We start from the raw sequence: 26,968 nt of genomic DNA, 5'->3' as shown, positions 1-26,968 counted from the left end.
TCCCTGATGTCATCAAGCCCATGGGAAAGCCCATATGGAGATCCCTGATCTCCATATGGGCATCAATATTGACCAGCAACTCTACATCTGACCTTAGTTAGATCTCCATATATGAATGTAGCTGACCTGTTCTGATATTCCATATGTTGACCTTTCCCCATCCATCCTTCCTCTTTGATGTCTCCCTTTTGACCTGTCCATTTAAACTCCAGACGTGCCTGCATGCAGCCTGCCCGAAAGGTATGTGCAGTCGCGCCCTGCAGTCGGCAAAAAGTTTCTCAACAGGCACGGCCCTACCTGGGTCCTCATCAAACCCTATACACTCAAGACATAGCCCCCACTGCCACCCTTAGATCTCCATCACACCCTGTAGCCTACAGACACAGAATTCATCATGTTGATCTGACCCCCATGGGCCATGCCAAAGAGCCAGCGAGCGCCCAGCAGTCTGCTCTGCTGTCACACACACAGGCGGATGTGTGCAGTGCACGCGAGTATATTCAACTTAGATTCTATTCTATTAATAAAATGCTACCAGGGTAATTATTGCGCCTGATTTCATACTAGCTGCGCGCATCAGAAATAAATAACCGACCTACCCGAAGCATCGAGGCAGTTACGCGTTGTGGGCTTGTAGATCTGCTGTTTTCGCAACCTGTTTTGGGGGAAAGCGGATCCCAACTGGCCAATCAGAGCGCGGCCATCCCTTCGGGCTATGGGACTGCAGAGTCTCCCGTGGTGATTGAGGGCGAACCAGTGTTGCCATGTCCGCTTATTATAAGCGACGTTTTGCGGTATTTCTGTAAAGTTGCTCATATTATATTTATAGTTGCGGTCTGCTGTTTCTTGGGCTTGTTTCTAATATATTTTGGGCTTATTTGGGGGTTGTTTAAACCAGTGATTCTCAAACCACATTTCATGTCAAAGTCCCCCAAAATATGTATTTGTCTGTGGCTCTGCACACCCGGGCCCCCATCTGAAAATATGAATATGGCATTTACTTAAAGATTTATTTTGAAAATAGCAGATTCTACATTCCTCATCTGATATTTTCAAAAAGCAGATGCTAATAATTAAAGTGTTCCTGTGGCTTCTTTTGGGCTTGTTTTTATGTTTGCTTAATTCTCTCACACAATCTGGCAACACGAGGGCTAACTAGCGTCCATAGGTTTTAGCAGCCAGCAAAGCAACACACACAGTGATGGTGGTGAAGCACAGCAGCCATGGTCATGGATTAATCTACCGTTAATTACACTAGTATTATCTAGACAATCACACTACAAACACGGCGTTTATCAACGCGCCACGCAGCGCACAGAGGACTGATTCATGCAGTCGCTTTTTGCACCGAGGATTTGAAGTTTAAACCCCCTGTTTTTGCATAAGGACAACACGGCTCTTTACGCACCGCCGCCGCCGGTAGGTACGTTTTGTTTTGAGTGTTATTGATTGATTAATTGAACACTTTATTAACAGTTTGCATGGACAGTCACAGGGAAGTAGTAAGTACAGTACAAGTTACAACACAAGGTCTGCTAAAACGATGACACCAAGAAAGCATTTCGGCTTGTTCCCATTGGTGTTCTGAGTGTTCTCGCATACTCAATTCATCGAAGAATTAGCATGCCGCTAGCAAAAAGAAGGGGGGTTACCTGGGATTGCAAACACATAACAATCGCGAAAGCGATTATATAATGTCTTTTTAGTTTGTCCAAAATTCGCTTTTTTTGTTAATATATCACCGGGGTTGTGTGTTTGCTGCAGTGCATTGTCAGCTATAAGCGTCATGTAGTACACTAGTAGTAGATGCAGCAGTGTCACTTACAGTAGGACTTCTATAATGACCGAGTAATAGGCATAATGATGACCGTTGCTTACTGTTAGCCATAGCTAAGCTTATCAATGGCGCGGTGGTGGGCATTCAAACGCTGACCCAAAGCAGCGGTGGAAAAAGTACTTTTTTACTTAAGTAAAAAAGTATCAATTCCGCAATGTAGAACTACTCTGTTAAGTCTGGAATAAAAAAAATACTTGAGTAAAAGTACAAAAGTATTGATACCAAAAGTAGCCTATTCATAATGCAGAATGTCCCTTTCCACAAGTTTTGACATTTATAAAAAAGATCTTTTGAAAATAGCAGATCTACAAGCTTGTAGAGCGGCTATTTTCAATAATTTGTTAATGTATGTTTTGTAATAATAATCAAAATCTAGTAACTAGTAACTAAAGTTTTAAAATAAATTTGAATTATATTTGGATCTGAGATGGACCGGATTAGTAGAAGTAATACTACTAGCCTGCTAGTAAACTACCGGTAGTAAAAGTATTGGAAATTGGAAACACTCAAGTAAATACAAATGGCTCAAAATTGTACTTACCGGTAAGTATAGTACATGTATACTTAGTTACTTTACACCTAGCCCTGAAACATGACTGCCATGATGATTATCATGACAGTCATGACGTAACTGCACCCTGTTTTATTCATTATGTCACAGTGTGTCCTATATGTACTTACCGGTACTTGTTGTACAGTATTAACATTTTGGGTGTCTGTACTTCACTTATTTATGACTTCACTCCACTGCTGTTTCAAATATGATTGTACTTTCGACTGCACTACATTTCTTGCCTGGAAGGGGTGAAATAAAGTAGGCTACACATACACACACACCTTGGTCGGCAGTGGGTCAGGGGTAGAGTGGCCGGTAGAGTCACTGGATGGGAAACCGTGAGTTCCCAGGCTCCCCCACAGTTGGTGTCCCTGGAAATAAAAACATATGGGTTTCCGAGGCTAGTGTCCTTAAGCAAGTCGGGACCCTAATTGCTCCCTATATGCAGGTTGGTGGCTTGCATGGTTTTCTCCGCCATTTACCTCTTTCAAATCTAGTGATTTTTTTGTCAGGAACGGAACTCGAACCAGCAATGCGCTATTCAAGCATTAGTAGCCTAGGGGGCCATTTGTTGTTATGCCTTCGCTGAAGTACTGTTGTACTTTGTCTGTCCACCACCACTGCCTGTGACCTTTTCTTTTGAAAGGAAAATGCCTGTGGTCTCCAAGGCTACCTGTGATGTGACCCTGTTCAAAACAATTATGATTATAATTCATAATATTAACAACCTAGTTAATGTTTAGGTCGGTGTGCCTTTTGTTGCCATGTTTTCAGTATTGCATAATAATACCAGCAGTGTGTTAAGCCACTGCTTTTCAAACAGTTTCATGTCAAGGACCCCCATCTGAAAAGATGTTGTACAAGGGACCTCCAACAAGAGAATATTTGTGTTGAAAACTTTTTTCCCTCCAAAAGTATTCCAAATTTTCAGAAAAGAAAGAAATTCTACTGAATCTTGCTCACAACACTGCACGCTAACCTTGTGAGATTGTAAATCGGCTATTTTCAAATTATAAAATAGAATTATAAAGTGGTTAAATCGTTCCTAATTTTTCTGTGGACCCCCTCAAGGACCCCTCCCCTGGAGCCGGGAACCCCCAGACCCCACTTTAGCACCTCAAAGGCATTTAAAACAAAACTGCAGATCTCCTGAAACAGACAGTTTCAGGTCAGGTTACTATGAGGCCTTACACCCAGAACTCGCCTAACCCCTGCTCATTATGCGAGGGTGGGATGGCTGAGGGTAGAGAGGACACACTTCAAAATGCGCATTAAAACAGGGATACCCATGTAACTGTCAGACTACTTCAATAGCGTAGAAGAGACACACAGGCACAACACCAGAGCCCCACTGATCTCATTGAACCCAGTTTCGGCACAAAAATGGGGGCAAATTCGTTCTACTGCTATGCCTCCAGAATGTGGAACGCCCTAACAGCTATAAAAAATGTGACTCCTTACCCTCCTTCAAAACCGCTCTAAAAGAGGTGGTGCAATGTGTAAAAACTAAAAAGTCTAAGCTTATGACCGAAAATGACGACAAAATAATTAAATAATATATTGTTGCTGAATACATTGAGCCCTGCCTACGCAGCCTATCAGGTGTGCATAAAACGTTGTTGCCTTGTATTGTACAACGAAATATAATTCATGGCTAAGAGAGGTCAATTAGACAAATTGATTTTGTGTCAATTTGTTGTAAGAACAAATGTATAAAGCGTGCTTCTGGATTATTAGCTCATAGGTCGGTTTGGTTATTGATCCTACATATCGGCTTTGATATATTATGGCCTGGGCTAATTGCCTAGCCCTAAGACGACATCAGTGTACTGTAGGGCTGTCATGATTACAAATTTAACACATTTAATAATTTATAATATTAATATAGTTGAAATAGTTGATCTACATACAAGCTAGTAGATCTGCTATTTTTGCATTTTTGAAGGAATTGCTTTTAGGCGATTATGTAATACTAGTGAGATGCCTACATCAGTGTTGTTGTCTCTCTATCCCTGGCGGGCAGACTGGGAGCATGGTGGTCCCAGACAGCACCAGCATAGTCCAGCAGGCGGACCATGGAGGGTCCAGCGGCCTCCTGCAGAGCTCTGAGCCCGGGTACGAGGAGGAGCAGGCAGGGGTGGAGCTGGAAGAGGTTCGCAAGCTGCAAGAGCTGGTCCGACGCCTGGAGGTCCAGAACCAGACGCTCCGCAACCGGGGAGGCAAGAACCGGCTCCACGGAGGTAGGTCTGATCGCAGATTTACTTGAGCTAATCACTACTGTATAGTGTACTTTTTTTAATTCATTGTTGGAACTGTTTCCATTCAAAAACATTCATGAGTTTTCCCCCAAAAGGACACTTGCGAAAATAGTCCCTCGTGTCTAGTGAGCTCGCGTTTGAAATTATAAACTATATTGCCTGCCGTTTGTGTTTAGAAAAGCCTAAAAGGCAAGCTCAAATGTAATTTTCTCAGTGCCAAAAACACTATTAAAACACGAATTTCAACATTGACGATAAATCAACTAAAATGTCCTGTTCGTGACTCACAGCCCAACTCCACGGCAGAACCGGCAACAACAGCAACAACATCACAGCCGGCGGCGGCACCAACATCAACGAGCGGTTGTCCTGTGAAGGAGGCGTCACCAACAACTCTCGCCTCAGGCTGGAGCACAGCAGCAGCAGCAACACAGACCTGGAGCAGCTGTCCCCTCCCCTGGACAGCAGCAGCAGCGAGGACATGTCCCCTGTCCCCACGGCCGCCGGGAGGCTGGAGGACGAGGAGGAGGAGGAGGAGGACGAAGGTAACGGACTGACCCTGAGCCAGGGGAGTCCCACGGCGGACGACAGCCCCTGTCAGGACAGCTACGAGTCGGAGACCCTGGCGGACAGCGACTCGGGGGTGGATCAGACGGCCCTGGACGAATTGGACGTGCTGGACTTGGAGGACGAGTGTGCGGAGGTGCAGGACGAGGACAGCTGGTAGGTGTCAGTGGTGTCTCCAGTGTCTTCCCAACAATTGATAATTTAGACATTTAGCAGACGCTCTTATCAAGAGCGACTATAAGCCAGGTAAACGCATACCTAGAATGCAGAGAGACGGTGTAATGTACAGTATGTATATAATATATACATACTGTACATTACATATATATACTATATATAAATGTTATTATTTAGCCATAACTCACAAGCTCTTGTTAACTTTCTTCTTTGCTTCAATATGTATACATTTTAAAACTCACTCTCACTTTCACTTGTTATTTTCACTTACAAAATGTGTAGCTAAAATAGCCTGTCTACAAGCTACTTATTTGTAGGGCAATAATTTAGGGGGGGGGGGGGTTTGCCTGACAGCGACGATATGATGTGAATCATGTGATATATTGTCTTCAGCGGAGAGAGGTGACACTCGTTATCCAATATCCACGTACATCACAGCAATGATGTCACAAGCAGTGTTCCATCATTGTATTTGTTTGTTTTGTATGTCTTTCTGAAGAACAGCCCTTTGAGCCACATGAGTCACTGACATTTTTCTAGTTACATCCACGTTTGCCCTTTAAGGGACGGAGGTGGAAGTATCTTGGCGGCAGAGGGAGTCATGATGTCGTTGCTGTCGGGCAGGAACCTTATATTTCATGTAAATTGATGCACTGCTTGTGTCATACAAGTCTAAGAGCGTCATGTAAACTCACAACACATTGCAAGCGCCACGTTGTGACCTTGTAGATATGCTATTTTTGCTGTATCTTAAGTAATGAAAAGCATTAACAAGAGCTTGTAGTTGTACTAAATAACTACAATGGATCTGTTTGGAACACAGGTTCTTCTTTTCCATTTCCTAAAAAGTAACACTTTGAAACTTTTTGAAAAATGTTTTCAAAAATACAAGCTTATAACACAAGCTTATAACACGGCACTTTGTAATGTGTTGTAAGCTTGTAGATCAACTATTTCCGCTATTCTATATATTTTTTTAAATGATTAAAAAAAGTGATTAATGATTAAAAAAAGGCAAGCAGAAGTACAAATTGTAACATTCCAATATTCAATGCAAAAAAACACAATTCAATCGTTCACAATTATTTCTGTGACAATGACTCCTCAACTTAACTTTGTGATCGTGACAGGCCTACATTAAGGTTTCCCTCCGACAGTGACAATCTGAAAAAGACTAGATGAGGGTTTTTCCCCCTCCTCCCAGGCAGCAACAGAGGCAGGGAGAGTGTAATCTGAGCTATTCTTGTACTTCCAAAGGTCTACCTTTATGACAGTGGCACACTTTGATCATGACTAGTGACCGGGAGGAAGCTAAAGCACTGGTTCTCAATGTCTGGACCAGGGACCAGCCGCGGTCCAAACGTTTCAGTCAGAAGCAGCTTTATTTAACACAGGTTTACAGCCACAGCTGTAAAGAAGTGGGTTTTGTGTAGCCGCAATTTGCAACTCTAGATTGTTTTTTATAATGGGATGATATGCAGATATTCCACATGTCACTTTTCTTTTTTGTTGTTGAAAATAGCCTATCTACGTTGTGAGCTTGTAAATCGTCTATTTCTTCTTTTGGGCTTGTTTTCATGGAGGACCTGGTTGCTTATTTCTCTCACACAATCTGGCAGCACTGAGCGTGATATAGCCAGTGAGCTGTAGGCAACATAGCAGTGTTGACATTATGAGGGAGGGGGCTGGCGCTCGCTTACAGCTGAGCTGGGCTCTTTCATGTGACAGCAGCTAATCGGCTGCCAGCGTGACTTCACTTAACAGCACTTTGGCAAATTTCAACAGGACACTCTGTTTACCGTCCTTTATTTAAACAACTAGTCGTTAAAGGTTAAAGCCTGCTTTATTTCCCTTTAAAACTTTTTTTTATCTGGGATGTTAATTGTTTCGACCAAGGCAAGAGCTATTGGGCCTAGTTCATGGATGACTTTAAACTATGAGTTTCAGTGTTTGACTGTTTGTACATGTATGTCTGCCTTATTGTCTTGGTTTGGGACAAAAGTCTAATCAGACAGGTTATACTCAACAGGATTTCATCAACGACAGTTTAATCATGTAATATTTGCATTACAAATCTTTCTTAATGTGTGTGTGTTAGGTACATGTTTGTGTGCTGGTATGGCTGATCTTGACCATGTTGTTTTGCTGTTAGCTACTTAACTTTAGCAGATCAGCCATTGGGCTTAGCAGACAAACCAGTTGTTATCATCTGAATCTGTTGCAATTTGCACAGCCCTACCATATGTGCTTTGCTTTGTGAGGTTATCATCCCAGGAGCCAGTAGCAACAACATCCAGTAATCCACACACAACGTCCATAATCTGATCTGCTTTGGGCTGGATGCTGTGGCATGGCTAAACACAGCATGTGATCCGGGGGTGGGGGGTTGTTTCTCTTTAGTAATACTACGGCTCGGTTTCACATTATTTGGGCCCAGCTGAGGAGGTGATACTAACCCTGAGCTCTGGGAACTTTAGTGGGCTCTAGTATTGATCTCTGTGGACTCACCGATCAGGAGCACAGCCACTCTTAAGACCAGGGACCTGGCAGGAGTGTTTTTCGACTCCATAGCATGCATGTCTTTTTTTTTGGGAAGAAACCCACGTTTGTTTCTTATGCATGCTTATAAACCCCAGGTTTATCTCCTGTGCCACACTGGCATTGCATGCTTATGCTTTACTTGCGTACTCTCTAAATTAGTGCTGCAAAACTATAAATTACTTTTTGGATTAACCAAATATAAGCACTTTAGAAAATATGCACAAAAGTATATGCTGTACATACAGTATATATCAACAAATCGATTAACTACTAATAGGTCATTTTTTTGCTTTATCGCACAATGGTGTCATAGCAGATCTGAAAGATGAAAATAGCAGTATAACGGCTTGTATAACGGCTGTATATTTTAATGTTTTGCCTGTAGTTAAATGTCCCAAATAGGGACATATTATTAATCAATTATTATAATCAATTATTGATCATTTTTGCATCATTGATTCGATCGATTAACTGTAGCAGTCCAATCTATAGGGCTGAAGTGGTTAGCGCCAAAGCATTCAGAAGTAGCTCTGACTCTAGTCTGAATCTCTCTGAGGCTGTTTTCTCCGGCAGACCACGGTTGGGGCTGAAATTAAATTTCACTTGGCAATTAATTACGCTCATGATATACCGCTATAAGAAAGCCTTGCTGTGTTTCATTTTTGAGTGGTGCAACCACTCCTACAACCATCAATGTCCGTGTCACGTATGTGAGAGAAAGAGAGACAGTGCTGACAGACTGTTGCCTGCTAATGAGAGAGAGAGAGAGGGAGGAAGGAGGGGAGAGGGGAGTTGCACCACTCGGTTCACACGGGTGTGATTTTTTTCAACAGCTCCGGTTGCTAGGGCCCCGCCCTCACTGTTTATGTTTTTCCATAGCCATTAGCTTCTGTATTAGCCGCTGCCTTTGCACGCTCTTTTCTCGGAAACTACAGTGCTGTCCGTGGTTTTGAACAAACCGCCGATGTTCTGAGGTCATTTGTGATTATCCGGTGATCGCGATTGGAACATGGCAAGGATTGGCCTATTTTAGCTCGCTAGCATTAACGCTAATAATCTAGCATCCAAGATGGAACCCAAAACCGGACCCGCATCATACTAAAACAGATTCTGATCCGGTGGCACCCAAGCACCACCACTTTCATCCACCAGGTGGCACTCAATGTGTTTTTGGCATTGAACACTTAACATAATAAATAAAATCCATTTCTATTTGGCCTTTAGGCTTTGAAGTTGCACAGGGTAAAGTTACAGTGTGCAGACTTCTATTTTTTATATTGCCTTATCCACTGTTTGGTCCTGCACCTGCCATCCAGTAGATGTGCCAGTTCTACTCTTTCTCTAGATATGACAAATAACCTAAATATACAAATAAATGACTTGACATATTTAATAACTTTATACTTAAAAAAACATTAATAGTTGAAATAGCCAATCTGCTTGTTCACAACGCATCACATCGCCACGCTTTGTGAGCTTGTATGTCTGCTATTTCCACTGTTTTTTAAAGATGTTTGAACATGGAAACTATTATGACTATTATGCAAAGAATAATTGTGATTATCTCAAATAATTGCAATTAGGCGATTATATGGTATGTATGTATTCATTGTGACAGGTCTAGGCATGGTTTGACTCTCTGTCTCTCAGAGGCTGTGCTCTCCGGCAGGCCATTGTGTGACCTGGATAACTCTCTGCATTGTTTCTCATCCCAGTGGAACATCACGGCTCTCTTTGTATTTGTCCAGTGGGATGATGAGTAGCCAGCGTAGATTCGTTTAGAACCAGTGGGCGCAGGCATTCGTGCCGACTGACTGACTCCCACGTGATTGACCAATGGTTCACACACGCTCCACCAGCAGCATTAGGGGTGTTAATAAAATAATCAATATATAAGCTCTGTCCATGTTTTGGGCATAGGCGTTCGGTTATAGGCAGAAAGTCTATAGGGAAAAATCTACAACTGCAAAGCTTGTACTGTTCTCAGATTATTTCATTGCATTTTATGAAATGATCAATTATTTATTAAATTATCGATTATCTTTCATAATTGATTAAATCAATTAGTTACTTAAGTACTGCACACCAGTCACCAGTGCTATTGTGGCATTGTGTGGTCTTAATGCTCCACTAAACTGTGCCGTTTAGCACATCAATCCCTATTACAGTAGATTGATGTTTTGAAGAGTTCTCAGTGTAATGTGCAGTGATGGATCAGACCATTCAGAGCACATTAAGATACAGGGCAAAGCACCCCGCTGCTATTGCTGCTGAGCAAGTCTGGACAACCTCTCTAGGTCCGGGAAGCCTGGTTAAAAAGCCTGGTTTGTTGGACAGGATAGGCTTTAGGGTAGGGAAAAACCAGTTCTCTTGGTTTGGGCCGGAGGTTGTTCTGTATTTACTCACCTCATGTCACAGTAGGGTCAGGCAATATGACTTCAAATCAGTAATCATGATGATTTAAAACTTTTGCCTCGATTACTATTGATGAACGATCATTAAAAAACTGTCAATGTGACACCTTGTGAGCTTGTGTCTATTTTCATGATTGTACACCTTTTCTCCACTTTTTCATTTAGCTGCAGAACCATTATAAGTTATAACTAGCTAAGACATACTTCCTGTACACATTACACATTATATACAGTCATTATTAAATGTGGTGTAATTTATATATTATTTTGTTGAAATAAGTGTTAAATAGTTCTATATTCTGATAGTAAGTAATCATTTCTAGACTGTATAGTGTTTGTTCGGTAACAGGGCTCTTCCTGTCTCTTCAGCTCTTTGGCAAACAGACTATTTTTTTTTCTCTCCTGATTGGATGAAATTGGTATCTCAACTGTATTTTCAGTTTTCTGGAGAGATGGGGAAACCTCTGTACTGTTACCCGATAAACACACTCTATAGCAATGATTACTATCAGAATATAGAGCCTGAACCGTAACAATAACCTTTTTTGTTTTAACCAAAACAAAAAAGCGCACGGCACCTTTTGTTTTTGCACGGCGCCAGGCCAACAAAAGCATTTAAATGCTCTTATCCAAACATTCCGCTACAGACTAGCTTGACACATAACCACTTAACGCCCTACTTTATATACTTTGTCGTATGATGAGTAATGACAAATAGCAAGAATATCTACACGCTCACAATGTGTCACAGCTAGATTTCTATTCTATTTTTGGAAAACTCAGGTTGATTTTGTATTTTTATGTTGACCTAAAATAAGGATGGCAGGTTGAAACATGTTTAGAAAAATAGGTTAGGGTATAATATTAATGTTAGGCCACATGTATTTAACTTCATCCACTTTCAACCTCTGTTCATATTAACTGGTCCTCACTAATTAACTATAAAATAATTCTGTTTTCTCACTCTGTCTCAGAGGAAGGCTGTGGACAGCTCAGAAACCTGTCTACCTACTACCAGTGACATTATCGTTAGGCAGTTTTGGTCATTTAGAACACGATTTAACAGTTTTGTTTTATTGTGTATTAATTCAAGAACGGCCTTTATTTCAGCATGTTGACTTTCCAGAGTGATAAACTGTAGTGTCTTTCAGCTTCTTTCAGCCCATCGATGAAGTCATTGGTAGGCAGGTTTCTGAACCATCCATAGTCCATGCAGCGGGAGCAATTACATGAAGAAAAGGGGGAAATGGTTGAAGTGTTTCTTTAACTTGTCTTTTCTTTTCGCCTCATTGCAGGCTCTATGTGTCTCCTAAGAAGCAGGCAGCAGACATGGGTCCAGAGTCTCCTTTGAAGTGGTGCCGGCAGGTTCTGGACCATCCCAGCCCCGAGACGGAGGTGGCACGTCGCACGCTGATGACACGTCTGGAATGTATGTGTCTTCACTGTTATTTACACCAGGGCTGCCCAAACAGTAATGGCAGGGGTGCTTTGTCCACCACTGGCCAAGCTATTTAAAGTCAGTAGGTACACACGCAGTGCAAACAATGCAAGGAAATGCTTTCTTGTGAGCACTATGAACAAAGCGCAACATGAGGCCAATGACACTACGGTATCTAAAAATAAAAATACCCCCCCCCCCAAACAAAAAACCAAACAGTTGTATATACAAAACAAGAGATAAGAATCAATCTTATCACTACACCACCATGAATGCAGTCCACTCTATGTAGGCCTAACGCCAGTCAGTACACAATTTAGTTTAACTGTTATACCGCTATGTCGGAACGTTATGTCTTACAAAAGACGGTGTTCAAATGAGTTTCAATTTGCATTCATGCGAGAACGGCTTCTGTCAAGTTCTGTGACTTTTTTACTACCATAGAATTTCCTGACCAAGTTGTGGAGCATCTGGTTCTCTGCGGTGAATGCAGTCTTATTTACTGCTCGCAACAACAAGGACCTGTGAATCATGTTGACAACAACGTCTCACATAGCTTCCCGCAGTGGTTCTCAACCTTTTCTGGATCAGGGAGCCCACTTGTAATTCTTGAAAGGCGTTCCGCGGCCCACACATCTGACCACTCAACACGGCAGCCGAACAGTTCACAGTTCACAAAACATGAAGAGTCATTTAATCACCCAAAAATACAAAAAAATATGATTTTTTTTCTGTGATTTTATTTACTTTGTTTTAGTTTGTCTTGTAAAAACAACACAGCTTCCGATTTTTGTGTGTGCTAAGATATGTTTTTATATATTTCCCTTTAGATTTATTATTATTATTTCGAATAACCTTGGATCCCATTCGTTACGGACGGTGCTTGAAGCCAGTGCTTCCTGCACCAACCACAGAATGGAACAACAAAGCTATTCACACCAGCTCTGAATGAGGCCTGGGTTGGATTACCTTCCCCCATGGCCCTGGCTCAGCCCACATGTTTAAATACCAACGTCCGCCAGTGCCGGAAAGTAATTAAACCGTACTTCATACTTCTACTCCACTGCACCTCGGAGACACATTTTATTGTTCTTTTTTGCTCGACTAGAATTCTTTGAAAACTTGAGTTACTTTGTATATAACAACATATGGGCTGTTCAATAGGCTGAATGTGTTTACAAATAATTGTACTGGAGTAAAAAGTACCAAATTCTCCTCGTGAGACGTCGTGGAGTAGAAGTATAAAGTATCGAAAAATGGACATACTAACTTGAGTAAAGTAAAGAATACAGCAAGATTGCACTTGAGTACAGTACTTAAAGTGTGTAAATGTACTCATGTTACTTTCCACCAGTGATGCCTGCCAGCACTGTGGCATTCACACATCGATGTACAGCTAACAATGAAGGTGCTTTCCAACAGGTGTAGTGGTGTACGTAAGGAACATTATGCCCTCATCACAGAGCTCTACTTTATGTCAAAAATAGGACCTGTTCTGGCATTATGAAATGACCTACCTAAAAGGTGTGTGGGGTTTCTTTTATGGTTCTGTGCATCCAACTCAAAGGGTAACGGGTACGGTCGCCCTTTTTCCATTTTGCCACCTAGCTGTAAATAACAAACATAATTCATGTTGGTGATTATATGAAAGGTATTATCTGATTATCATATTAATTTATCATTGTTAAGTTCACTCTGTATATCCACAGGCATAATAGCATGATGATGCCATTACAAACATGGGCTACATGGATGTGTTTAATAAAACGAAATTAAGTAAAGTGCATAATTTATCAGTCACCGTCTCTGTCTCATGTAATTATGAGATGACTATAGAGATGACTACTATACAATCAAATAAATATGTATACAAGATAATTTCAGAGACGGAAGGAAATTAACTGTTAACTACATTAACACTTTTCGCGGGGGTGAGTTGGTAAAGGGGCGAGTCGTCTGGTATTCACTCAAAGTTTTGTTCCCAACTTCTCACCGATTCAACACAAGGTACAATGTATCCGACACGCGTCATCATGACATACTTAACCACATGAGCCCTAGTTCTGGCGCAAACATTTGGAGAAAATAGAGGATTTACGAGTTGATGACGCATCGCTGCAGTGAAGAAATTTGCTGTAGAGGGAGAGAACAAAGAGAGGGCCAAGCACAGACCCCTGAGGGGCCCCGGTAAATTAAGAATATACTGTAGTGTTTGATCATTTGAGCCCTATTAAATGCCTATACTGCGTGGAACATTTGCCTAAAATAAAAGCTCTACCCAGTGACAACGCGTCACGACACAACGCGTTGTGAGCTTATGTTGATCGGCTATTTCTGGCAGAGATATTTGGTGTTGAGGGATGCATTACTAAATTACATTGATTTTTTCTTGTGTCATTAAGTTTTTTTATTTTCTTTTTACTTTAAAATATAACTCAGGAGCTTATTTTAATGTGTGTCTTGTCCTGTCCTGATTTTTACAGCAAATTCTGATGTAGTCCTAGTATTTTGAATAAAACACCATTTAGTTTTTAGTGCTATTTAGTAATCTGAAATTGTTTAGTCTAGTTCTAGTAGTCTTAGTCGACTAAATATCAAAACCTATTAGTCAACTAAATGAACATTGTCCTGTCCTGTCCCCTGCAGCATCCCGGTGGAGGAACATGTACAGCAGTCCCTCGGGGGATGCCCTCAACCACAGCTCAGGCCTGACCTCTCCTGGGTACCACAAATCAACTAACAAATCCACCCTACTAACCTGTGGCAACTCAGGTATGGCATGATGAGATTAACACTGCGGGTGCAACAATGAAACCCAACGTCATCCATTTAATCAATTGTAGAAAATACAGTAATTGATCATCTGTAACTTAAAATCTATTGCAAATGAAAGAAACCCTATTTCGGGTATCTTATTATAGGCAAAACATTTCAGAAATGGTGAAAATATCTGATCTTTGTAGATTAGCTATTTTCACAGTACCGTTGTGTGACAAAGTATAAAATTACACTTAAGAAGTTAATCAGCTCGTTGATGTACAGTATGAAATAAATCTTCTCGATTAATAAAAAGGCTGAAAAGATAATGGACAGTTGCAGCTCTAATTAACACTGTGCTGTTCAACCTCTGCTCTGCACAACATCTGTGCTGTAACTGCAACTGCATTGAAAAGAAGTTACATGCACTAATGTGTCCTATAAAGCAGTGGTTTCTCAACCTCTTCCCTTTCATGCCATGGACCCTCATTTGAAGACCATTTTTAGATCTGGGTCTCTCTGGGATCCTCTGTGTTTAATAATGAACTCTTGACAGTTAAATAAACTGTCAGAGTTAAAGTAAGACCCATGGCAGTCCCCTCCTCTGGGTCCGGGGTGCCTTGATGGGGTTTATTGATAGTTAAGTTTAACACTTAAGTGTATAAAAACAGTGTTAAACCTCCGGGGCCCAGGATGGTATCAACCCATATCATAGTGGTGGTCCTGGAAATGAAAACGAGTTTGAGAATCACTGTTCTGATTGGATCTGCAGAGTAACAAGGGAAGGTTGGAGATGGCATTCAGGATACTAGGTGTGTGGTGTGTGTGTGTGTGTGTGTGTGTGTGTGTGTGTGTGTGTGTGTGTGTGTGTGATTGCATGCGAGGTGAATTACTGAACTATGATAACGATATCGGTGAGCTTGGCTTTGTGGCAGTATTGGTTATAAAATACTTTGCACCTGTGTTATCGACACTAGGGATGTGCACTGCGACCCACGTTCTTATACATATTGTACATATTAGTACACGGTTGGTGTAAAGTAGGTATACAAAAGCCATCTGGAAATTAAATCATATTTTAAATGCCGCCTAAAAGTAGGGCATATGACAATTCATCACAAGCCCTGATCAAACAAATATAAAAAATCAACTAAAACACCCAAGATGCATACTATTATAATACGACAGAAAGTACTACAATGGTTCTAGTTGAGTCTTGTTAACTGACACATGACCGGAGACCTGAAATATCCTACTTGAAAAAGTGAAATTGCCTTGTATTCCAGCCTTTTAAATTTACTCGGAAAGTATTTATTCGGTTTTTTGTCTTTCTAAATGTATGTGTGGGCAACCTTCACTGTACAATGCTGCGATGATTGCCAGTGGTGTAAAAAAGTACTCACATTTTTTTACTTAACTAAATGTGTGTAATGTAATGTAGAAATACTCTGTTACAAGTAAAAGTCAATAATTCAAAATGTAGTGGAGTAGAAAGTAAAAGTACTGGAAATTTGGAAATCTTCAAAATTGTACTTAGGTACAGTACTTAAGTAAAAAAACTTAAGTACTTAGTTACTTTACACTACTGATGATTGCTCACTGCTCAGAGTAACTCAGGGAAATAAGTTGCCTTCAGCAAGTGGAAATGGAGCTGCGATGACCGTGGGATGTTAATTACAAACAAAATAATCTATCTAGTATTTAGCATACGATTATCAGGGACAGAAGTGTTTATAGTATACACTAGTTGACTAGCCGTGCACATCCCTAATATGCACTGTGCAAAACCAACGATACTTGTGTTGTTGTGCAAACTCTTTAAATAACCAATCTTTGCATGAACCTGTGGACTTGTTGCTTGGCTTGGGAGTTGTGAGGGTGACCTTGTTTAAAATTTTACATAACCAAATGCCTCTGGATGTTATGTTGTCACCCAGTGCTATGGATGTGTGTTGTGTTCAGACAGACAGACACAGGCCTTGCAGACAGACAGGCAGGCCTGGCAGGCAGACAGACAGACAGACAGACAGACAGACGGACAAGCCTGGAAGGCAGACTTTGCATACAGCCATGTGCATTATCACCAGACAAGGACATTCCAGATTAATGCTGATAGGCTCAGCTGGCAGTGAAGACAAAATGTCTTGAGCCAGACATAATAACATCAGCCATTATTTGACTTTGACGACAGCAGTACCAGAAATTATGCATTATTGATTTTAAAGTTAGCATTGTTTTGCTAATCAATGGTCTAGGAATCTTCCAAAATGAATCGGCCCCGGACCCAAAAATGTTGCATTTCTGCTGGACTGCAAAAAGAACATATTTATTCAAACGCAGGCCATAGCTCACTGTCAGACAGACATACATGTTGTAGCTGATTCCTACTCACATTTACAAGTCTCATACGCCAAAGAAGTCGGGGTGGGGTGGGATTTAGTTTTTCGGATTACATTTGAAGTGAAGCAAAATGCCGTTTGTCTAAAGTGGTGGATGTTTGGGTTTCAGGTTTGATGGGCGTGCACTCTGCCCTGAGCTCACAGTCGTCCATCGACAGCGAGCTCAGTACGTCGGATGACTCCATCTCCATGGGATACAAGCTTGCGGACCTCACCGACGTGCAGATCATGGCTCGCCTGCAAGAGGAGAGTGAGTAGTCGCCGTGCCTCGCATGTCACGTTCGCCACAGAAACCATAGATACTTTCCAGAGTCGAGCCACTAGATTTGCAACACCAGCCATTGACAGCCCATACATCCAAACAGAAAAGTCCTATCTGTTTACACTAAACTCACCGACAACGACATCCACCGTAGACGATTATGTTATGAATTGCTTTCTGTGAAGAAATGCAATGCAATGTAAGTGTTGAAAGCGCTTGTTTTTAATACCGCAACGTCCTGCTGCCTTCTGCATTATGTGCCATTTCAGAACGGGTGGTGAGTGATTTCCATGGAGCGCTTCCAAACTCGAAACGGAATGTAGTGACAGAAAGCAGATCATAATAACATGTCTACTGTGGATTTTTATTAAACACTTGGCAGATAGAAAGGATAATTCAAGCTTTTCGTACAGGTGCAATGTTGGTGAGTTTAACGTTGTTTAATACATGGTGTATGGGCTGTCAGTGACTGGAGTTGCAACTCTAGATTAAAAAATCTAGTGTTGCAAAGTGCGGCTACCGCGGCAGCCGCATGGGTACAGTATTGGTCTCCCATGTATTGTGTGTTTAACTTTGTTTGTCTCTCAGGTCTGAGGCAGGACTACGCTACGTCCAACTCTGCGTCTGCGTCACGCCGCAGCTCCTGTGCCTCGCTGCAGTCCCTGCGGCGAGGAGGCGGCGGGACCTACAGGTTATTATAGTTTTTTATATTATGGTTTTATTTGATTTGTATTGATGTTTTTAAAGGCTTAGTTTTAATTTAGTGTTTTAGTGTTCAGCCCATACTTCCAAACAGAAAAGTCTTTCTACTTTTTTTGTTTCATAAAAATCCACCGTAGACTTATTATCAGTGTTACATTTTTTCCGAATATTTTGATTTAGTCTTAGTCTTTTGAGTAACACACCATTTAGTCTTAGTCCTATTTAGTCTTCTGAAAAACCATAGTCTTTTAGTCTTCCCGGTCCATTTGGTTTAATTTTACACTCGAATTAAATTATGTTAAACATCTGCAATACTTAATGTCTACACATTTAGAGAATGCAAAAGGTCAATGGCCTTGATATGAAAAGGGTTGAAAACGTCTATAACCTCTAACGCTCTATAACCCTGCCTTCCAGCGACCAGGAGTTTGACAGCTTCAGCCTGGAGGACGAAGAGGACGAGTGCTGCTCGCTGCCGCAGCGCCGCCATCGCTTCACACCGTCCCCGCTGGGCTCGCCGCGCTGCCTCTCTCCCTCCACCTCCAACCACGGCCAGGTAGGCCTGGCACCATTATTACATAGTCGTTTCCATGTTGAAAAATGTCCATACATTTTCAAAAAAAGGAAATGAAAAAAAATCTACAAGCAACTATTTCCGCTATTTTGTACATTTATTTTGGAAGAAACAATTATTAAACATTATTAAATGTGTCAGTGATCTTATCTTTCATATTTGCCCTCTGCAATTTGTGACTACGAAGCCTAAAGAATCTTCCAATGCAAAAAACTAACTCGTTAATCGCATTATTTGTGTGACAATTAATCGTCAATGTAAATGTTATAATCGTGACAGGGCTATCCGCCGGCACGCACCAGAGTGCCCCGTCGCTCGCTGCAGGGACCCAGCCCCGAGCTGCTCAAGTTCGCCAAGAGCGAGGGTAAGCTTCTAATTTCAGGACCCCCAAATTGATTTGTATTTATTTGTATTCCCCCCCCCCCCCCCCCCCCACCCCCATTATATTGGTGAAGCCCTGTTATGTAGGTCTTTCAGGATTGTTTTTGAAAATCATTGTGATCTGAAAAGATCACAATGTGTCACAATGAGATGAGTTGTGAGCTTATAAATCAGCTATTTTTAAATGGCCAAAGTGTAAAATAGAGTTTAAAGTGGTTAAACGGATTTAGCTACTCAATTAATTGATTTGACTCTGGGGACCCTCTGGAACCCCCTGGGGGTTCCCAGACCCCACTTTGAGAACCACTACTCTATTCACACCGTGGCCATTTTGCTCTCACGTTACGAGAGCATAATTGCAGCCATGCGGATGTGGGAAATTAACATCACTTAGGAGACACACACACACACGCGTGTTGTTCTCAAACTAGAGTCATGTGCTCCGGTCTGCAATCACATTCAAGTAATACACAACACTAACAACACCACCACACATCACTGGAATAATAAGAACAGACACGTGTACAATTATGCTGTACTCAAATGTGACGTGTGTGTGTCTGTCTGTCCGTGCGTGTGCGTGTTCCAGAGGAGTTGCGGCACAGCATGCCTAACCTGGCCCCCCGCACCAGCCTGCGATCCCTGGAAGCAGTGCGAAACAGCCGCAGCATGGAGGCTAACCTTCAGAGCTCTGGCAACCGCATGTCCCGCTTGACCCACTCCCCCTCCACAGGTAACCCCACCTCTTCCACACGTAACCCCACCTCTTCCACACGTAACCCCACCTCTTCCACACGTAACCCCACCTCTTCCACACGTAACCTCACCTCTTCCACAGATAACCCCGCCTCTTCCACACGTAACCCCACCTCTTCCACACGTAACCCACTCCCCCTCCACACGTAACCCCTCTTCCTCCACCGCCGCCTCCTCCACAGATAACCCCTTCCCCTCCATGCATAACCCCCTCCCCCTCCTGAAGTCATCATAATTTCTCAACCGAGATCATGGATTTCACAATGCAACGCCAGACTTCCCGGTCCTTCATTGCCATCCCCAGTTCCTGCCTACTGATGCATGTGTCCCTACTCCCTAGTGATGACATCAAGGAACGACAGTTTTCTACCTCTGGTCTGCTTTGAGGCAGGATTCCAGAGAAGGGAAGATATAACTTCATGATCAGCTCTCTCTGTGTTGTTCTGGATCGGACTAGTGAAGAAACACAGGAAAGGTTGCCGTATATTAGAGAAGTCGATGGGTGGCTCTTCCAAGAGAGATTTTGCGCTCATTAGAAGGCGGGTGAGAAGTGCCATCCAGCCGTTTCTCTAATTTGTATAAAGTGTCCATGCCTGGAGCCATAGAGTAGAATCGGCTCGACGGTTGTCCTAAATATTTTTTACTTTGAACCTCTTAGTAAGCTGGGATGACCAGATCTTTCATCTTATGCATGTTATTGCAGGCTGACCAGGCCATACAATTCCTAGTTTGAAAGTCCTCCACACGTACCCCCTTCCCTTCCACATGTAATGATTGTACATGTTTGACCAGAACAGGGGGTGTTCAATGTTTTTCCAGGCCAAACGACTCCTTAGCTGAGCGAGAAATGAAGCATGGACCCCCTACAAAAATTGTGTGAAACTGTGTTGCTTTTGTCATGGCTGGCTCTTGCCATGACAAAGATGAGGAGCAGGAGACCGTCGAAAGTTGAACAATATAGGTTTATTGAAACATAGGCTTGGGCATTAACTTAAACTGAATTGAACTGAACACAATCCGGCAACAAATCCTATAAGGTGTGGAGTCAGTAATCAGTGGTGTGGTGGTGGTGGATGTGTGGAACATGGTGTGGTGTGTGTGTGGATGGAAAGAATAAGGTGGACATAATATCAGCGGAACATGGAGGCAAGCATGCAGGGAATGGAGGCACAGACGGCAGGTCTGCCTCCTCTGGATCTCTGGTAGGGAATGGCAGGGACCTTGCTGTTATAGCTCACTGGAGGCACCGGGCCCAGGTGCTCTCCAATGAGCAATCAAGAAGTACCGAGGCTCACCTACAGGGAGACAGTTAGGCAGGTGCACCACTACACATACTGTGTGTCTAATGTGTGTGGGGCATCACACTTTTTTCCCCTATGAAACTTGATGAGGGGCTTTCAAAGCTAGCTCATGTTAGTTAGGCTAACATGTCTGTTGACCGCTGCGAAAATTTAAAGTATTCCACAGCTTTTTCTTATACAGTGTGAAGTCTGTTGTCTCCAAGTGATGCTGCAGTGTTGATGCCTTCATACAGTGCTATCATAATGAGTGTTGTGTGAATTGAATGCTCATCTTTGCAAATATGATGTTGGATTCATGTTAATATGTATTTTCAGGAAAAGTGGCAGTAAACGTTTCAGTCATAGGACCTTCGTCAGTGCAACGTCCTATTGGCTGCTTTTTTGCACCTTTCACTTTGAGCACAGAGCACTTTATGAGCATGATACAATTGTCTTAAGGATATCTTTAAAGTCTTTGTGGAGGGCAAGTCTTTTCTGCCGCACCTGCCGTGAACCTTGGACAAAGAAGGCTGCAACAGTTTACCCTGGACCAATGTGTATTTTGGGTCTGAAAAGCCTTACTGTATCACACAATAATTTAGCGTGGCAACTTAAAGAGGGTAAAGTGAGTGGCAAAGTGAGTTTAACGTTAATACAATCAGATATGACTTTTCCGTTTGGATGTATGGGCTGTCAATGACAGTCGTTTTTTTGCCACTCAGTAGGCGTTCCTGCATACCTTCCGGGTATTGATGATGTCACTCGCATACCCTCTATAATTGCCACTGTGTGATATTTTCCTTAGAAATTAACACCCTGTCCCCGAACGCCCGGGGGTATTTGTAACCATTAAATCAGGACGATTTGTTTCTTCAAGACCTATTTCAAGGTTGCTCCACTCCATTTTGGAAGTAGCCAGATGTAGCCAAAACACCCCCGAGGCAATCGACCTATTTGATAGGACAGAGACCTCCGTTTATGCCGCTCAGGGTGTTGATAAGCACCGTTAAGCCTGGTTTAAACTGAGTTGTGTGACAAAAATAGCAGATCTACAAGCATTGTGAGATCATAGATCCACTATTTCCAGTACGTGACACCGGCTAACAACTCATAACAATAATATAACAAGTATATCTCGGGCATTAATGTATCTTCTTGCTCTTTTTTTTGCTCCTAAAGGTATGACTAACAGTCGGCTACGGGCCAACGGCCAGTCTCCTCTCTCCATCCGGGCTCCGGTGAAAGCCATGACGCCTGTGGGCTCCATTGCAGCGTCTCGACAGCAGTCCAGGGGTCTGCCCGTCATCCAGGGGACGACGGCGGGAGGAGGTGTCCGGAGGGTCCAGTCACCGGGCCCTGCCGGCGGAGGAGGAGGAGGGGCCTACCCGGTCGGAAGGGCCTCCGATCAGTCCGCTGGGACAGGGAGGCCAGTGGTGGGCAGAGGGCAGGTTGCATCGTCACCCAATGCCCGCAGCAGAATTGCACAGCCCTCCAGGAGGTGACTACTTACAATTTATACTTTTCGTTCATCAAAGTTTCTTTATTAATTTCAGTCACATATGAGTCAAAAATAGCATACAAAAATTGAGCATTTCACCCCTCCCTCCCCCCAGAGTTCCCGCTCTGAAAGAGCCACAACCCTGGTGTCTTGTACCATTAACACATTCCATGGGGGGTGTTCAGAGTAAAAGCGGCCATGTCTTTCCGGCACCCCAGAGCTCCTATTTTGAAGGAATCCCGGGAATGATTGGGTTAACAAAGATACATTGAATTAAAAGGCACATACAAATATAAATATTCAAAAATAGAAGGAATTGTCTTGAGTGTACAGGGTTTGATGACCTGCGGTCGCAACAACATACCACCAGATATATTCCTCACTGATCGTGGTTCGAAATTGCGACCAGCATTGTGCTAATTATTCTTCTGGTGCGATCATAACGGAGGCGTCGAGTGAACCAAAACCAACGTTCCATTTGAACACTTTAAGAGTTAAATGAACACTTTTTGTAGTATAGGTTGGGGTCCCAGTTGTAGTATAGGTTGGGGTCCGTCATCGTCATCTCAGGTCAAGCTTCTTATTTGATTTACAGGTCTTTGGGGATGACGAAAATCTCAGACGAGGCGTGGAAGGATGGCTGCTACTGAGTGTAAACACTGATGAAGGAGTGAAACCTGGACCTCACCTAATAGGACAAACAACCACTGCAGCCCTGTGTACTGGAATACCTCTCTGTCCACCCATTCAGAATGGAGCACTACAAGCTGCACAACACCTCTACACACAAACTTGTTTGAAATGTCTTTCCCCCGAGCATGAAAACCTCTCATCCAACAGACTTGCACATGGAGAAGAGGCACACGATATACAGACTCCATTTGCTGTATGGACCAATATGGAGCTTCCCAGAAGATTTGTTTGTGTCAAATTCAGTCGATACTTTACACTAGTAACAGTGAGAAACTGTTAGGGACAATAAGGACTGTAAATGACATTGTCTGGCTATTGTAATTGAAATGAAGGATATGTGGTGGACAGTTTGTCTTTTTATTTTCTCTGTGAAACCTTACTGAAGGTGATGTCGTCACTGTCTGACAGAAACCTTGTATGTCCACAGCCGTTTCTTTTCAGGAAATGTAAAAAAAGAAGCATTGTTCCAATGGAGTTATTAGTCACAAGCTTGTTAATTAATCCTTTTAATATTTATACAAAAATCACACTTACTTCACACTGTGAAGTAAGGGGCGCTCACTGTATTTATATCGGCCACATGGCGTCTTACGTCATTTAGTGCCTAAACAAACATTGAAGTCCATAGACTTGGCTTGCAAATGATTTACGTCATAAGTGCTCTAAACAAAAATACCATAGACTTGGCTGCTGCCACATGACATTGGAGGGGCTACTGCCCCTCAAAAAAGTTAGACACTTAACCACTTTCAAAGTCTTGAAAATAGATCTGCTATATTTTTCTCTGCTTTTGCGAGACAATCTGACACTACAAAGTAGGGCATTAATGTATTTTTAAAATATAACTAATAAAAACAGTTGATATATGGAGGCGCAAGGTTTCTGCCCGACAGCAAGAATATGAGTGTTGCATGTTTGGTTTTGCCCCCGTCCGCCTTTTGTAGCATCTTACTCATTATGATCCAAATGCAACAACCAATATTTCACACCTCCCACACTGGTTAGTGGGTGGGTTTTAACATTTCTTGAGTGGCGTTTTCTGCAGATTAGGATATTCCTTCTATATTTGTGTTATATTCTGTGTTTTTGTGCCGTTTGCCGACATGGCAATACAACGACATCTCCGGGACCACACTGCCCTTAGTCTATGACAAAACTGCTGTTGAAGAAAAGAGAACATTTCCGTGTTTAATTAATTGTGCCAAGGTGCATTCCACATGCAGCACTATTTCTTATTTGAGATGTTCTCTTAACCGAAAAAGGTACTGTAAGCATTGTCCAGGCACTTTTACTGCATATCTGGATATGAATTAAAGTGTTTTGCTTTTGGATACCACTGTAATAATAAACAAAATGTTTATGCACGAAAAGGCCTTGTGCCTTATAGACAGCTATGCACCCTCATGTGGAGAGTGCCTCTGAAATTTAGATGTTTCAAAAGTAATAAAGTCAACCCAGAACCTTGAGTAAAATGCCTATTATTCTGAACACATCCATATTAGTCCAGTCTATAGTGGTGGGAAATTAACTGACATTTCTTATTTAAGTAAAAGCACCAATACTGCAAGGTCGAAATACAAAATGTACTTAAAGTACCAGAAGTAGAAAGTCATCTCATCGTGATGTGAGCTGATTCTATTTTCAAATGGACGAAACGTATCGTGCTGAAGTGCTTAATGTATGTTTTGTAATAATAATGAAAATCTACAAAGTTTTCAAATGTAAACTAAAAGTACAATATTTGGATCCAAAATGTAGGAGTATAAGTAAATATATTGAAAATTAGAAACACTCAAGTAAAAAAGAAATCCTCAAATTTGTACTGTACAGTACTCATGCAGTTACTTTACACCAGTGATACTCAACCTCAGGCCCGCGGGACCATTATGACTGGCCCACCAATGAAAATCTAAAAAAAAAGAAGAAAAAAAATCTGGAAAATGAAATAAAAATAAATAAATCTGAATGAAGTTATCTTTAATTACATTATTATAAGTAATACTATTAGAGTTGTACTATTACTCGAACGAAAATAAAAGCTTGGGGGGGGGGAGATGCAATGCAAATGAAAGACATATACTGTGTATCCCTATTCCCTGACATAATTTTATAGCTAAACGGACAGAATTCTATTTTATTTGAATGATGAAACCCAGCTGCCATTAATAGTTGGAAATGGAAATGGAAATTGCGGAAATTGTAATTGCAGAAATGGTGGAAATGGAAATTGCGGAAATGCGGAAATGGTGGAAATGGAAATTGCGGAAATTGCGGAAATGGAAATTGCGGAAATGGTAATTGCGGAAATTGCGGAAATTGCTCTTCACTTATAGCTATCTATTTTCAGGTAGATTGTTTTATTTTACTCAGTCAGCCATATCACTACTCATTTTTTTTCATGAAAAAGGTCATAGCTGGGTAATCTATTTTCAGGCAAATTGTGTTTATTGTATTTTATTTTACTCAGCCATAACAATTTATTTTCTGTTAACCAACTTGCTGGCTGGCAGGCAGGCAGACAGCTACTCATAGACAGGCAGACAGACAGACAGCTACTCATGGAGAATTGGACAGGCAGGCAGTCAGACAGCTACTCATAGACAGGCAGACAGACAGCTACTCATGGAGAATTGGACAGGCAGGCAGACAGCTACTCATGGACAATTGGACAGGCAGGAAGGCAGACAGCTACTCATAGACAGACAGCTACTCATGGACAATTGGACAGGCAGGAAGGCAGACAGCTACTCATAGACAGACAGACAGCTACTCATAGACAATTGGGCAGGCAGGCAGACAGCTATACTCATAGACAGACAGACAGCTACTCATGGACAATTGGACAGGCAGGAAGGCAGACAGCTACTCATAGACAGGCAGACAGACAGCTACTCATGGACAATTAGGCAGGCAGGCAGGCAGACAGCTACTCATAGACAGGCAGACAGACAGCTACTCATGGACAATTAGGCAGGCAGGCAGACAGCTACTCAGACAGGCAGACAGACAGACAGCTACTCATGGACAATTGGACAGGCAGGCAGGCAGGCAGACAGACAGCTACTCATAGACAGGCAGGCAGACAGCTACTCATAGACAGGCAGACAGTAAGACAGCTACTCATTGACAGACAGACAAATAACTACTCATGGACAGACAGACAGACAGGCAGGCAGGCAGGCAAAGAGCTACTCATGTTATGTTATTATGTTATTATAACAGCTACTCATGTTATGTGCAATAATTTGTGCAGTTATGGAAACAGCTCTTTGTGTTTATGCAAGAAAATGTAACACATTTATTTATTTACATATTGTGTGCATGCACATTGTACTTTGATACATTTTGCGAAAATAAAGCAATTGAAAGAGAGAAGTTATCAAGTATCATTAATGTCGTAATTTTATCTACTGGCCCCTGGCCCCTTGCCATTTTTGTAATGTGGCCCACAGGTAAATCTATTTGAGTATCCCTGCTTTACACCACTGAGTCAGTGCAGCCATGCACTCCATCTGAGTAACAAGACGTTTATCTCTTAATTGTTAAAAGCAGTTATCAAATGAAAGCATTAGCCTAATAGCCTTACCCACCATTTTACTGAACTGGCTCAGATACAGGCTCACTGCACTGAGCATACAGATTACAGAGTGACACACACACGCTTATTTTTTTTAGCATTCTCTAAAATGTACAGCTACAATAGCAATAATAGCAGCCGTGTTCAAACAAATGTTCAAAAAGGAGGCATTCATACATGAGTTTTTTTATTAAAGGAATCTAAGGATTTTTTAAAACGGGATATTTAGTCGCGACCCCTAAAAACTGGTCCGCGACCCAAGAAGGGTCGCGACCTTACGTTTGGGAAACTGATCCATTAC

At 42.1% G+C, this 26,968-nt stretch overlaps 1 protein-coding gene across 3 annotated transcripts; it reads left to right on the top strand.

The window, feature by feature from the left end:
* The first annotated feature begins 1,191 nt into the window (after positions 1 to 1,191).
* Positions 1,192 to 24,550, top strand: LOC308322409 (SLAIN motif-containing protein-like). Of its 3 annotated transcripts, none has more exons than XM_080773662.1 (12): positions 1,192 to 1,419; positions 4,417 to 4,633; positions 4,942 to 5,374; positions 11,646 to 11,779; positions 14,435 to 14,560; positions 17,054 to 17,194; positions 17,795 to 17,897; positions 18,326 to 18,464; positions 18,762 to 18,846; positions 19,453 to 19,596; positions 22,079 to 22,397; positions 22,993 to 24,550. In XM_080773662.1, exons 2-12 carry the CDS (start codon positions 4,426 to 4,428, stop codon positions 23,045 to 23,047), a joined length of 1,887 nt encoding a protein of 628 aa, XP_080629788.1. In that variant the 5' UTR covers positions 1,192 to 1,419; positions 4,417 to 4,425; the 3' UTR covers positions 23,048 to 24,550. The 3 variants fall into 3 exon arrangements, with proteins under 3 accessions (XP_080629788.1, XP_080629789.1, XP_080629790.1); XM_080773663.1 differs by having other exon boundaries at positions 1,192 to 1,423; XM_080773664.1 differs by lacking the exon at positions 19,453 to 19,596.
* The last annotated feature ends 2,418 nt before the right edge of the window (positions 24,551 to 26,968 follow it).

This window comes from Protomyctophum bolini (assembly GCF_963924005.1).
Source record: "Protomyctophum bolini genome assembly, chromosome: 10".
Classification (NCBI taxonomy): Eukaryota; Metazoa; Chordata; class Actinopteri; order Myctophiformes; family Myctophidae; genus Protomyctophum; species Protomyctophum bolini.
Note: the sequence above shows the minus strand (reverse complement) of the source record. Positions and strands in the feature narration are given on the sequence as shown.